At 38.2% G+C, this 13,450-nt stretch overlaps 2 protein-coding genes across 2 annotated transcripts; both read left to right on the top strand.

Moving 5' to 3' along the window:
• The first annotated feature begins 7 nt into the window (after positions 1 to 7).
• Positions 8 to 3,108, top strand: LOC148272602 (uncharacterized). The gene has a single exon (XM_088239833.1). The coding sequence runs from the start codon at positions 653 to 655 to the stop codon at positions 2,738 to 2,740; it is 2,088 nt and encodes a 695-aa protein (XP_088095959.1). The 5' UTR covers positions 8 to 652; the 3' UTR covers positions 2,741 to 3,108.
• A 325-nt stretch (positions 3,109 to 3,433) lies between these two features.
• LOC148272601 (insulin-degrading enzyme-like) lies at positions 3,434 to 12,276 on the top strand. Its single transcript, XM_088239837.1, has 7 exons — positions 3,434 to 3,501; positions 4,287 to 4,444; positions 5,094 to 5,228; positions 6,524 to 6,733; positions 7,915 to 8,082; positions 11,268 to 11,377; positions 11,894 to 12,276. Exons 2-6 carry the CDS (start codon positions 4,361 to 4,363, stop codon positions 11,373 to 11,375), a joined length of 705 nt encoding a protein of 234 aa, XP_088095963.1. The 5' UTR covers positions 3,434 to 3,501; positions 4,287 to 4,360; the 3' UTR covers positions 11,376 to 11,377; positions 11,894 to 12,276.
• The last annotated feature ends 1,174 nt before the right edge of the window (positions 12,277 to 13,450 follow it).

The following is a 13,450-nucleotide window of genomic DNA, read 5'->3' as shown; positions in this document are numbered from 1 at the left end:
TCTTCGTGTCAAAACCTCCTTTGATAATGCCACACAAAAATACTTTAAACCAATTTTGCACACCGCCCTCTGCCGAGATGGACTTCCAAATAAAGGAACTTACCGAGACCGGTGTTCTGGAAGCTGCGGACTTATCTCCCAGCTTCCTATCAAAAATGTTCCTAACACCAAAATCGGACGGCTCCCTACGTGTAATCTTCAACTTGAAGTCTCTGAATCTGTTTTTAGACCCTGCTCCCTTCAAACTAATAAGCCACTACAAAGTTCCGGAATTTTTGCAACCAAAAGATTGGTTGACAAAAATAGACCTCTCACAAGCCTATTATCATCTCCCGATCGCACCAAAGCATCGGAGATTCTTGCGCTTGGTCTACCGAGGAAATTTACTTCAGATGACAAGTCTGCCCTTTGGCCTTTCATCTGCTCCCAGAATGTTCGCGACCCTTACAAATTGGGTAGCCGAGTTACTGCGTCGGAAGGGTATACGGACAATCGTGTATCTCGACGACTTCCTCCTTGCGAGCCAATCCAAGGAGGATCTAGGCCAACAGACACGGCTAGCAGTAGATACTCTACAATTTCTGGGGTGGAATGTAAATTTCCAAAAGTCAGTGCTCTCCCCAACACAAAACACAGAATACCTGGGGATCGTATGGGACATGCGCAACAATCGCAAGTCCCTGTCAGAACGGAAGTGTACGGCATTCCACCAATCACTTCGAGCGATACTGTCTTGCCGGCAATGGTCTCTAAAGCAAGCGGAAAGTCTCCTGGGAAGGTTAAACTTTGCCAACTTCGTGGTAAAAAGAGGACGAATGCACTGCCGACAGTTGCAGATAGCGAGCAAATCGCTAAAGCACCTTCCACCAAGAAGGTTAGTCCCGATGACCGAGGAGTGCTTGCAGGAGGTAGAATGGTGGACAGAAAACTTGCACTCGTCAAACACCATTCACAAGGAAATGTTCAGCCATTTCCTGACAACAGACGCCTCAGACCTGGCTTGGGGAGCAACATTGGACGATTTAACTTTATCAGGTCAGTGGACCGACCTACAGAAAAAGTGGCATTCAAACCGGAAAGAGTTGTTCGCAGTGCTTGCAACCCTTCAACACTCAGCACACAATCTCTCCGGTTCAGAAGTCTTAGTGCAATCGGACAACAAATCAGTAGTCGCATATATCTCCAAGGAAGGAGGCACCAAATCCATAACACTCTTAAATCTGACCCAAGACCTCCTGACCCTTGCAGACGAGTGGGATATCTCGCTGACAGCGCAGTTTCTTCCCGGAAAATACAACGGCGACGCAGATCACCTGTCTCGGGGAAAAACATCTCCGGAATGGCACCTTTTACCAGCAGCAACCGAACTAATTTTCAATCACTTCGGACAACCCGATATAGACCTGTTTGCTTCCAAAACGGCACACGTGACTTCAACATATGTTTCAAGAGATTGCACAGACTCGTGCGCAATCTTTCAGAACGCTTTCAGTCAATGTTGGGATTACAATCTTGCCTGGATTTTTCCCCCGCCAAACTTAATACCACGAATTCTAGCACACCTGAACAAGGCAACCGGAACCTTTCTCCTTGCAGTCCCGAGGTGGCCGAGGGCGTTCTGGCGACCAGACTTAATACGCCGATCATTAGCACCGCCATTGAAAATAGCCAACTTGGAATCTGTACTAATCGACACATCAACCAGCAAACCTCCACCCAAAATCCAAGAACTGGAAATAGAAGTATGGAAAATTGGGGGTGGGACAGCGTTTTGAACAGATGGAATCCAGAAGAGAAGAATTTACTTCTATCAGGATGGCGAACTTCGACACTAAATACTTATAAGCCAGCTTGGGACAGATGGTGCCGCTGGGCATCAAAGAACAATTTCCATCCTAACAAACCTACTGCAAACCAGGTGGCCAGGTACTTGGCACAGTTGTTTATTGAGGAGAAATTGTCATATAACACTATACTAGTGCATAAGTCAGCAATAGCAACGTTCTGTAACCCAACGGCTGAAGAAAGTCTTAGTTCAAATTTTTTAGTAAAACATACCCTGAAAGCGATAGCTATGGCAAAATCTACTCTTCCAAAATCTCCAATCTGGAATCCACAGATTGTAAAAGACTGGCTATGTAAAAATAGTCCTAAATTAAACTCCCTATACGAGATCTCCTGTAGAGTGGCAACACTATTACTGCTCTCATCGGGACGGAGAGTACACGACCTGATGTTGCTAAATATCTCGGAAGGGAACCTGCAGGACGAAGGTACTTCCATTATCCTACATCCGTCTTTCGGATCAAAGACAGACACCCGGTCACACCAGCAATCCAGCTGGAAACTTTTAGAATCACCGGAACCCAACATAAACCCGGTCTTTTGGATAAGAAAACTAGTAGAATTGTCAAAGGATCGGAGATCGGAAGTAGATAACCTCAAAAGCCTGTTTATAAGCACTAGGGGCCCCGTAAAAGCTGCTACAAGAACCATTATAGGAGGATGGATAAAGACCACACTGAAAATGGCTGGAGTGGAAGCTACTCCCGGCAGTACACGTTCAGCGGTCGCATCCCTCAATTGGTTAGAAAACTACCCAATTGATAATATATTAGAGAGAGGAAACTGGAAAACTGAAAATACCTTCAGAAAATATTACCAAAGAGAGTTGCTAAATCATACAGTCTCAAAAGGTTCCTCTCTAGCAAGCCTGTTTCAACCGGTTAATATCAAATAAAGGCGTCACCCGGTCACCAGGAGATAACAGACAGATCTCTCATAATATGGACTCCAGAAATCAATTCAGAACACATAATATTAGAGTTTTACCTACCATTAAAACTCTTATTATGTTTCTATTGATTTCTGGAGTCCAGGTAACACCTACCTGGTGCATTATGAGCTTTATGAAAAAACAAAATCCATGGATGACCGGGATACCAAATTGGCGGAAACGGACAGAGCGACCATAGATTAAGACATTGACCCAGGAATAGACGATACGAAACCACAGACAACGGGAAAGAAAATGAACGCTTCTCTCGTAATATGGACTCCAGAAATCAATAGAAACATAATAAGAGTTTTAATGGTAGGTAAAACTCTAATATTTTTTTTACAATCAAATAAGGGGAAAGTTCAAATTATATTCACGAGCAAAACGTATAAGTGGGGAGTTCTGGGCATAGTTCGTGCGAACTGCTGGCACATGAAATAGAGAGCTCGACGTGTGACGGGTGCCGGACTATCAAGGCATCCACTAAGTATGTCAATATGTTATAGCTTACCTGTAAATAAAATCACCGTTCGCCACTGGCGAGTACCCCTGTATAATCTCTAGGTAGCAGTCTTTAAGAGGAGGAGACGGATATTCCTCAGCCTGGTGGTGTTTGATACGTTGACTAAAAACTACATTTCATTTTTTCAGAATTCCGAAGACAGCAGTGCCCCTCTTGCCACAACAGTTGCTGCTCGAGCGAGAAATCCAACTTGAAAAGGGTACTAATTATTATTTTTATTTATTTATAATTTTGGAGAGTATCAATTTTTATGTTCCTGGTGGCTCCTGACCGAAAACCTTGGCAGTGCATTTCTTTACATTTTGTCATATTAAGTTTAATAATTTTAAAGCAATATTTTTTATTCATTTATATATACGCCCAATGACCATTTTTAAGGACATTTTTATACATAGAAAATTATTGTAAAAGAAAGTAGAAAGACACAATTGTATATAGTAGACTCGGTGGGAGTGGAAGCGGGAGAGAGGTGTTTATAATTGAATTTGATTCTGTGATCGTTTGAAAGAAGACAACTTGTTGTCAAAGGAATCAAGACTGGTATGTTTGTTAGCAGACCTAAGAATTCTGGGCATAGGGGAATAAAAACCATAGTTAGTTCTATGGTTATCGGTATGAAAGAGTAAGTTTTGTCTGAGGTTTCTAGTTGGGATATTGAATTTTATTGAGCTCCGTAGTTCAGGCGCATCAAATAGTGAGTTGAGAATTTTAAATGGGACTAGAAGGTCGGATTTATTTCGACGGTCTTGAAGAGAAGATATATTTAAGGTAGCTCCATATTATATGTATATTGGTCTTTGGATAAGCCTAACCTCCAGCCTATCTTTCTCAGCCTCAGTATCAATATGCCCGTCTCTTCGCCAGGACTCATTTAGATTATTGGTTTCTTTATTAAAATAAATTTGTGTAGCCGTAGATGGACACCCCAGTCTCACACCGGACCATTGAATTTTTATGTTAAATTGAATTTTTTTATGTCCACAGGAAGCCATTACAGATACGAAGTGGACCACACGGTACACAAGAGCTCGTGCACTGTGCTGTACTACCAGTGCGGGATGCAGTCCACCGAGGGCAACATACTCCTGGAGCTGCTGCTGCAGATCATCTCCGAGCCCTTCTTCAACATCCTCCGAACCAAGGTCTGGGCAAAGAGTAGATATTTATGTGATCACTGGAAGCTGCATTGTCCCCGATCCTACCTCTCCAGCAGAATGGTTTTAGACTGGATTAACTTGGCAAACATTGTCCATTTTTTTAGATTAGTCCGGCTGAACCAATTCACCTACTCAACGCCTAAAAAACAATTTACCAATTTTTATACTTCTTCTTTTACCAAGTAGTTAATTTAACAATGTTTTGAGTATGTCCAAATGCTTGCAGACAGGCTGGATTTCTTCCCTAGACTTCCATATTCCCTTCTCAAAATTTTTTTCCCTCTCTGTTGCAATAAATTTAAATATGAACAACTCCCTAGGAAGGAAACCCAGCCAGTCTGCAAGCATTTGGACATACTCAAAACATTGTTCGGTAATCACGCCCGCTAGAAAACGGCACCGCTCTCTTTTAGTCGACATCTCTGGTGACCGTTAAGACGGCCAACTTGTTACGCCCACCACATTGCGGCATATCATGGCCAACTACAATGTTTGTGCTGATCCAGATTAGGTAGTACTCCGGGAACGGACAAATATATTTGTTTCAAAATATTTTTATAAAATATTCTAAGTATGAGCATTCCAAAGAAGGATGTTCGTCTTTAATCCAATTATAATTATTAAATATTTGCAGGAACAACTGGGCTACATAGTATTCAGCGGGATCCGTCGCAGCAACGGGGTCCAAGGGCTGCGTGTGTTGGTCCAGTCGGAGAGGCACCCCGCCTATGTAGAGACCAGAGTGGAGGCCTTCTTCCAACACATGAAGGTAATGAAACTACCCTTTTTGGGAACGGGTGTACAGGGTGACAGATGAACACTCGAATTGGTCTGGTTCGCGGAATGCGTTATCTTCATTTGCTTTGCCGCTGAACCCTAATACAATGAATGCAATTACCTACCTTGTACTGGGGTTCTAGCACCTTATTGTTTGGAACTTCTGTCGCGGCAGTCGGGATCAGATCAGATCCTGTGGTCAGGAAGGAGGGGCACTCGACAATTACACGTCACAGTGGATAAAATAAGTTATTTGCGAACGCGGTGAGAATATCAAAGCACGTGCACACACGATCAGCTCAGTTGTTATTATGGGGCCGGGTCGTAAGCCCTGTAGATGCCTAGACTTCTATATTACCTTTTCTGAAATGTTCTTTATCATGTTAATGTTATCAGCTCCCCGGGGAGTTGAATTCAGTACTTGTCTACAAAAATTTGAACAAACTCAAAATATTGTTTAAAAAAAACATGTTCAAATAAATACTTAAAGGTACTTAAATTTAAAATCATGGTAATAAAAAAATTTATTTTTATGTTATGTTATACAAAGATATTATAACTGTCCATTGTTTATTATAGGCTAGAGGGCTAGATTTCTTATTGTCTATGCGCTCTGTAGCTGCAAGACGTGCTGTAATCTAACTCCTGTATATCATAATTGGAGACGAGGAACAAGAATCCCAACCGTCCATGCGCTCTGTAGCTGCAAGACGTAGTGGGATATTTATTTACTGTACAGCGCCCTTGAGGTGATTTTCACAAAAACGGCGCTATATAAATTATTTAAATATAAATAAATAAATATTATAGGAGCAAAAATTCATTGACATTTTCTTGTATTCCCACGAACAGGCCGTGCCTTTGTGGGATTTTTTGTTTACTATTTTTCTATTCATATGTATTTCATTGATATGTAATTATGCTTTATTTTTTTAATACTCTGTTTTATTATTATGTTTATTGTAAGAAAACCAAAAAAATTTAATATTTTTTTTTTTTTTTAATCAAGCTGTATTATAAGGACTATAGTAGTGTTTATATATTAAACTCGTATGTGGTAAAAATTGCAAAGTGACTTATTTTAAATATTTTTTTTTTAAAATTCCACAAATTAAATGCTGAAACAATAAATAATGTACCCATACGGACATCGGAACGTCACTAAGATTGTATTTGCTTGAAAACTGTATCAAAATACAATTCTTCAGCATCATCAAACCCTGCGAGTGAAACATCCGGGTAAATCACAAGAAATATTTATATATTTTTTACTGTCATAATTTCCAGGACTACATTCGCGACATGTCAGACGAAGAGTTGGAGCGGCACCGAGCGTCGCTCGCGGCTCAACGCCTCAAGCGGCCCAAGCAGCTCAGGGGCCGGATGGCCATCCTGTGGTCGGAGATCGTCTCCCAGCAGTACCACTTCGGCCGCACGGCCGTGGAAGTGAAGGCCCTCGCGGGCATCACCAGGGAGAGGCTCATGGAGTTCTACGAGGTGAGACTCTCCTCTACCCTTTATCGAACTTTACCGCCCGCGACGTCGCGAGTGATCAGAACACACATCTGAATAGTGAAACATAACTGACAAGAAGAAAAGTAAAACTGCAGAAAATTTTTAAAAACGGTCATAATTTGGGATTATTAATAATATTAATAATCTTGATAATATTAATAATCCCAAATTATGACCGTTTTTAAAATTTTTCTGCAGTTTACTTTTCTTCTTGTCAGTTATGTTTCACCTACGATTTCATTAAAAACATTTTGTATTTTTTCAATCAATACCACAATGTGTTCTTTTTTTATTGAATTTAATAAAAAAAACATATTTAAATAATTTAATGTAGGTCTTAACCATAAAAACACAAAAATTAAAATTTGAATTTGCATAAAATGCATACAATGATTTTTTCCCTAAATATTGGGAAATTTTATTTATATGGTATCACTCTTTTTAATATGGCACCACAGAATTTCAACTGTCATTTACATCGCGGCAAAACTGTTTTACACTTTTGTGATGACTGTTTAAACTATCTTCTTTTTACATTATGTTTATAGCTTCAAATAATATTTCTATGGCCAAATTTTTAAACTTTATGCGTCGTAATTTATTGATCTAAAGTCTTTATTCTTCCTAAACATGCGTCAACCGCATCTCACAATTTAGTAAAATGTCAAAATTAGACACTTAAACAAAATGGTCAATTACACTGAACCTACTTTGAATGTAGTTTGGGGCATAAATTTACACATTTTTTTATTCACAATGGTGAATGGCCGCCGCGTTTGCCTAAAATGTTATGTTAGGTTAGTTAAATGTGTCTTTTGACAGATCGAATAAGTTTCGAAAAATTTTCACTGAAAACCAGGGTTATGAAAAACATTAATTAGGGGAATATTTTAATGAGAATGTATGGAAAAAAATGAGACCTAAACATTTTAACCGGAAAACGTAAAATTGGGGAATGTAAAAACGAGGTTTTACTGTAATTAAAATTTATACCACAAATGATTTTATATTAAATCATTTTTATGAATGTTTAGTACATTTGTACAATTTTGATAAAATTCGCCGTACAATGAAATGCTCTAATTTTAGAAATAAAAATTATATCTAATTTCCCGTAGAACTAAACTTCCTCACTACTGCATGTTGTATCTCTCTCTTGGCAGAAAATGATAATGATCAGCTCGGAAGAGCGGCAGAAGCTCGCGGTGCACGTCATCTCCAGCGCAGAGGGGGGGGCAGCACACCCCGACACCCTGGACAGTCACGAGGATCCCGCTCCCAGCTCCACAGACCCCATCCAGCTGCTGCCGGTGCCCGACGATCCATCCAAGGTATGATATCTGGAGTTGCCGTATTATTTAATGAACAAGATTAATATATTGAGTTTTTCTACTGACATTTCTCGGTGGAACTGCATTTTAATTATAATAATAAAAATACTTTATAGTTTTATTCCAATTTTATTTATAATTTTTTTACCAGTGACCGGGTTTCGTCATGACCGACATCGTCAGACTGGTCACTAGTCAATTTTTTACCAGTGACCGGGTTTCGTCATGACCGACATCGTCAGACTGGTCACCAGTCAATTTTTTACCAGTGACCGGGTTTCGTCATGACCGACATCGTCAGACTGGTTACTAGTCAATTTTTTACCAGTGACCGGGTTTCACGACGAAACCCGGTCACTGGTAAAAAATAATTATAAATAAAAGTGGAATAAAACTACAAAGTATTTTTATTATTATGAACAAGATTAATTTTTACAAGTGGAGTTGTTACCTGGCCATCTTTATCCGAGTAGTGTCAGGAAAGGATGGGAATTTCGGCTGTGGACCTTTATAGGAACTTCTGCGCATTTGCTTAATGAAGAGAAAATCACAGAAAACTCATTGGAGAGAAGCCGGGCTTTTTATAGACATTAGTAGGCCTTCCATTTCACTTGAAGAGATCACGCCATTTTGAGTTGTGTTTTCATTTATTACTCTACCATTCTAACAATGTAAGAACCACTTCTTGTGATAAGTCACTGTGACTTATTACGGAATGGATGTGCCTTAGATCCTCACCAACGGTTCTTCAGCGGTGAAGGTGAGGCGCTCCAGGTTGTCTTTCGGCGCTGAAAAGGGGGCAATGCATCAACTAGTGTGGAACATCTTGATGGGTTTCACCAACATACGGACAACTGTTGATCACGGAAATTTTAAAACAGTGCAGTTAGCTCATTAACTATAGATTTGTGTGAGTTTTTACAAACTATTGTGTGGGGTTTGGTCGGTTTTTGATAGAAACTCCGAACCAGAGAGGTGATTACAAACGATATCTTCATCGGTATGTATCGAGACACTATACTCAACTTTTCCACTGTCATTGTCTTATAAGTTACGACAAAGCCGGTTCTTATTACAATATTTGATTTTGTCCAAATGTTTGTCTCGGATCTTGTTTTAGGTGCTTAGATGTTTATATTGTTATCTCCATAGCTGCAAGACGTACTGGGATATTTATTAATTGTTATTATTATTTTTATTTGGGAAATCAACAGTTCTACATACATATTTTTAGTAAACAAACAGATATAGTGTATAAACTCAGAACTAATAACAGATTTCCACATAGTATACTAACTTTTTAGTAAAGAAAATATATTACATATCAAATAAATACATACAATTTATACTCGTACATATAAAAATGTTATTTTCATGTACTCAATAATCAAAGATTTTTTAAATATTTATTTTAAGAACATTAAGTTACTGTAAATTGGGCGGGATAAGGACAAGAATGCTTGAAGAGAGGATAAGGAGGGGAGGGGAGATGTACATATTTATTATTATAAAGTTACATAATACATTTTTAGTGTAAATTTTAAATCTGACAGAGTGATGTTTGTGTAATCCATATTTTTAAATTTTGTATTGTACATTGAAAAAGTCCTACGAAAAAAAGCATTTTTAACATACGATGTTTTACTTATTGGTACATGAAACAGGTGGTACCGTCTACAAATCCTGGCTGGCACATGTATTGTTATTAAACCAAGCAGCTCTGTACAGTCAACCATTCCTGTCATAATTTTGTAAAGCAGTAGTCAGTCCGCACACACTCTGCGGTATTGTAGAGAAATGATTCCATGGAAGGTGGAGGCAGTGAGGTGATTTTCACAAAAATGGCGCTATATAAATTATCCAACTATATATATATATACCGTCCTGGAAGACCATCGATGGCGATCTTTCAGCTTTGTTTGGCGGAACTAAGGGACGCGGAATTGACGTTGGAGGAGGCGAGAGTGCTGGCTGACGATAAGGTCTCCCGGAAGCGTCTGGTGATGTCCACATGCTTCACGTAGGAGTGGAAAAAATAGAAGAAGAAAATAAGTAAATTTACAGCTTCACTTCTAGACGCGCCTGTGCTCCGTCAATTAATTAATTATTATTACTCTAATGGACAACTTATATAGCTAATTAAATAATTCTGAATAATCCTGCTAAAATAAGGAACATGATGGTTTTTCGTCAGCATCCTTACTGATGAAAGTCACCGCACGCGCCTGGTAAAAAGAACCAGCTGCTCTGAGGTAAAAATCCTGAAAAACGAAATCGAGTAGAGAAAAGTCAACCGCATTGTGTAGTGGTTGACTTTTCATTATTAAATTCTAACCGCTCTCACGTAAAGTTGACATGCGTCGTTTCCTACAATCCTGACGAAATTCAGTACCCTATGCACCACCGAGTGCAGAAAGGGGATGATGATGATAATAATATATTAATAACTAGCTGACCCGACAGACATTGTCCTGCCCGAACGTTGGCTTGCCTGCTATTTATTACCTTGGAAAAAAACATTTCATTGATAAGTAGGTACCTAGGTACTTGTTTGTGATTAAATTCCAAAACTAAAAATTGATAATATTTAAATAACATTGAATTTAAATAGGTACCGAGGTACTTGTTTATGGTTGAATTCCAAAACATAAAATAAATATTTTTTCAAATATGGCATTCTTTTTGCAAACGTCAAACTCCGGTCTTCTCACCAACAGAGGGGTGTACTTTTATAGGAATACGATTTAAATTAATGTTTTGAATTTAATATTATTTTAGTATTACCGAAAATGCAATAAAAATAAATAAATGGGTAGAAATTGTAGAGAATTTAAGGAAAGAATCTGATTGAGATCCACAAAATACAAATGTTGTTTGTAAACATTCAAAAACAATATTTTTTTAAACACAAAAAACATCATTTTTTGCAAATGCATTCTCCTCGAATGCAACCCTGGTAGATCGATGAATAAAAAATTTATGCTCCCAACTTCTTTTTTTACATATTCGATTGAAGATTTTAATATCTACGAACACGCACAGGGCAAAGATCTATATTTCTCTAAAAAACCGCACGTAAATCGGCTAAGCCGTTTAGGAGGAGTACGGTGACATCACACGTACAGAGGAATTATATATATAAAGATTGAATTAATGACTGTAATTAATGTATGTGAAATTTGCAGGTGGTAGTGATCGAAGACATCATCAACTTTAAGAGCGGCCGATCTCTCTTCCCCCACCTCGCTCCCTTCAGCAGTATACCGCGAAAGGGGGCTCACTGTAAACTATAATTGCACACAATCTAGTGACGCTCGTCACTGCTGTACATAGTTTTGAGAAAAATTACTTTAGTTGACAGTTAGTATAATTAGTCAAAATATGTCTTTCCATCGTAGTACTGACATTTCGTGGGTATACTGGCAAAAAGCTTTAACTCTCAAATCCCCGTTTTGAGAAATCGAGCATTTTTTTCGATCGAAAGTTTTGTTCCAATTTTACTCTTTTACATCTTATTTAAATATATTAAGATGTTAAGTACTCATTTAAGAACATGTTTTTAATTTTTCCGTTTCTTAATTTTATATTAAGTTAAATTATTATGAAAATAAAACTTTGTTATCAGTGTTACACAATTTTATTATTTTACAAGAACACAACTATAGTTTCGGGAGAGCACTCCTCCCATCGACGGGTGATATAAAACTAATATAATAAACACAGAATATTGTTATTGTTGTTGAATATTGTTGTTTATTATATTAGTTTTATATCACTCGTCGATGGGAGGAGTGCTCTCCCGAAACTATAGTTGTGTTCTTGTAAAAGAATAAAATTGTGTAACACTGATAACAAAGTTTTATTTTCATAATAATTTACAATGAAGTGTTACGAAGTGAATGCGGATTCAATTAAAAATAAAATATTAAGTTATTTAAAGCTTTTAGCCCGAATACAGTAGGACTTAACCTTAAATTTATTTTGAAAACTACAGGCATGAAATTTAATATGACTTGGTGTATTTTGCCAGTTTGTAGAGCGTTAAAAACTTCACAAAACTCATTAAGTATAGTTTGCATATTTTCAAGTTAACGTTTTTTGCCAGTATACCCACGATTCATTCGGCTAGGGTAATGAAACATGCAGGTAATGTTAATTACCGGATTTAGGTACTACAAATTAAAAAAAATAAAATGTTATGAATAAATGGTAGTTGTGACATCTTTTAAATTGTAAGTTTAATTTTTTTTGTTGCATATTGTGGGGATAATGTATTTCAGTATTTGCATGTTGATATAGTGAGTATATATATACTTAGGACATGAAATAAAGCTCGGCAAAGATAATCAAGAAGTAGAAATAGAAAGAAGGCGAGGTTTAGCATGGGCCGCCTTTGGTAAGCTCTCATATATCCTGAAATCTCCGAAGTATTCACATTATTTAAAGAAGAAACTTTTTAAAGCTTGTGTTCTCCCTGTACTGACATATGGCTGTGAAACTTTTGTGTTCACAAAAAAAAATTTACACAAATTATCAGTGACACAGAGAGCCATGGAAAGGAGAATGCTGGGTATTTCGTTGAGACAGAAAAACCAATACATGGATTAGAGCGAGAACAAAGATCGCCGATATGGTCCATAGGGCTGCCAACCAGAAATGGAGCTGGGCTGGTCATATAGCCAGAATCACAGACTCTAGATGGACCAAAAAGTCCTGGAATGGCGACCCAGAACGGGTAGAAGAAGTGTCGGCAGGCCTCAGACAAGGTGGTCTGATGACATAAGACGAGTTGCAGGAAGTGGTTGGATGCGGTTGGCTAAGATGGAAGGGAAATATGGAGACTAAAGGGGGAGGCCTATGTTCAACATTGGACAAGAGACGGCTGATGATGATGATGATGATGATAGTGAGTCCTGACGAAGAGACGAGTATGTCTCAAAATTGGTAGACATTACCTTGGCTGCAGTTACAAACGCTATCTTCATCGGTACATACCGAGATGGTAAACTTAACTTTCTTCTATCTCTATCTGCCGACCTGTTGATACGTGCTTTCATTACGTCATCTCAGGATGGCATATGATAAAATTCAACCAATAAGTGTTGGCGAAATTTTACTCTGCGTTCAATGCTCAAGTATTTCTCTTTCGTATTTTAAAAAGAACGATTAAAATTTTTAATAAATCATAATTAAAGCAGACAGGACAGAAAGTAGCTTGTATCGATTGCCGATCCTTCAACTATCGCTATGAAGAAAATACAACGATCCGCTAGTCTAAAGCGATGTCGCATCGTTATTCTGTTCGCAAATCTAAAATCCCACTACTAAACAAAAAACAAACCAAATAGATGAAGGATGTCAATTATAG

The sequence above is a fragment of the Micrasema longulum genome, unplaced genomic scaffold, assembly GCF_059751315.1.
Source record: "Micrasema longulum isolate JH-2025_06_02 unplaced genomic scaffold, ASM5975131v1 h1tg002280l, whole genome shotgun sequence".
Lineage (NCBI taxonomy): Eukaryota > Metazoa > Arthropoda > Insecta > Trichoptera > Brachycentridae > Micrasema > Micrasema longulum.
The sequence above is the reverse complement of the archived record's forward strand: the minus strand, read 5'-3'. Positions and strand labels throughout refer to the sequence as shown.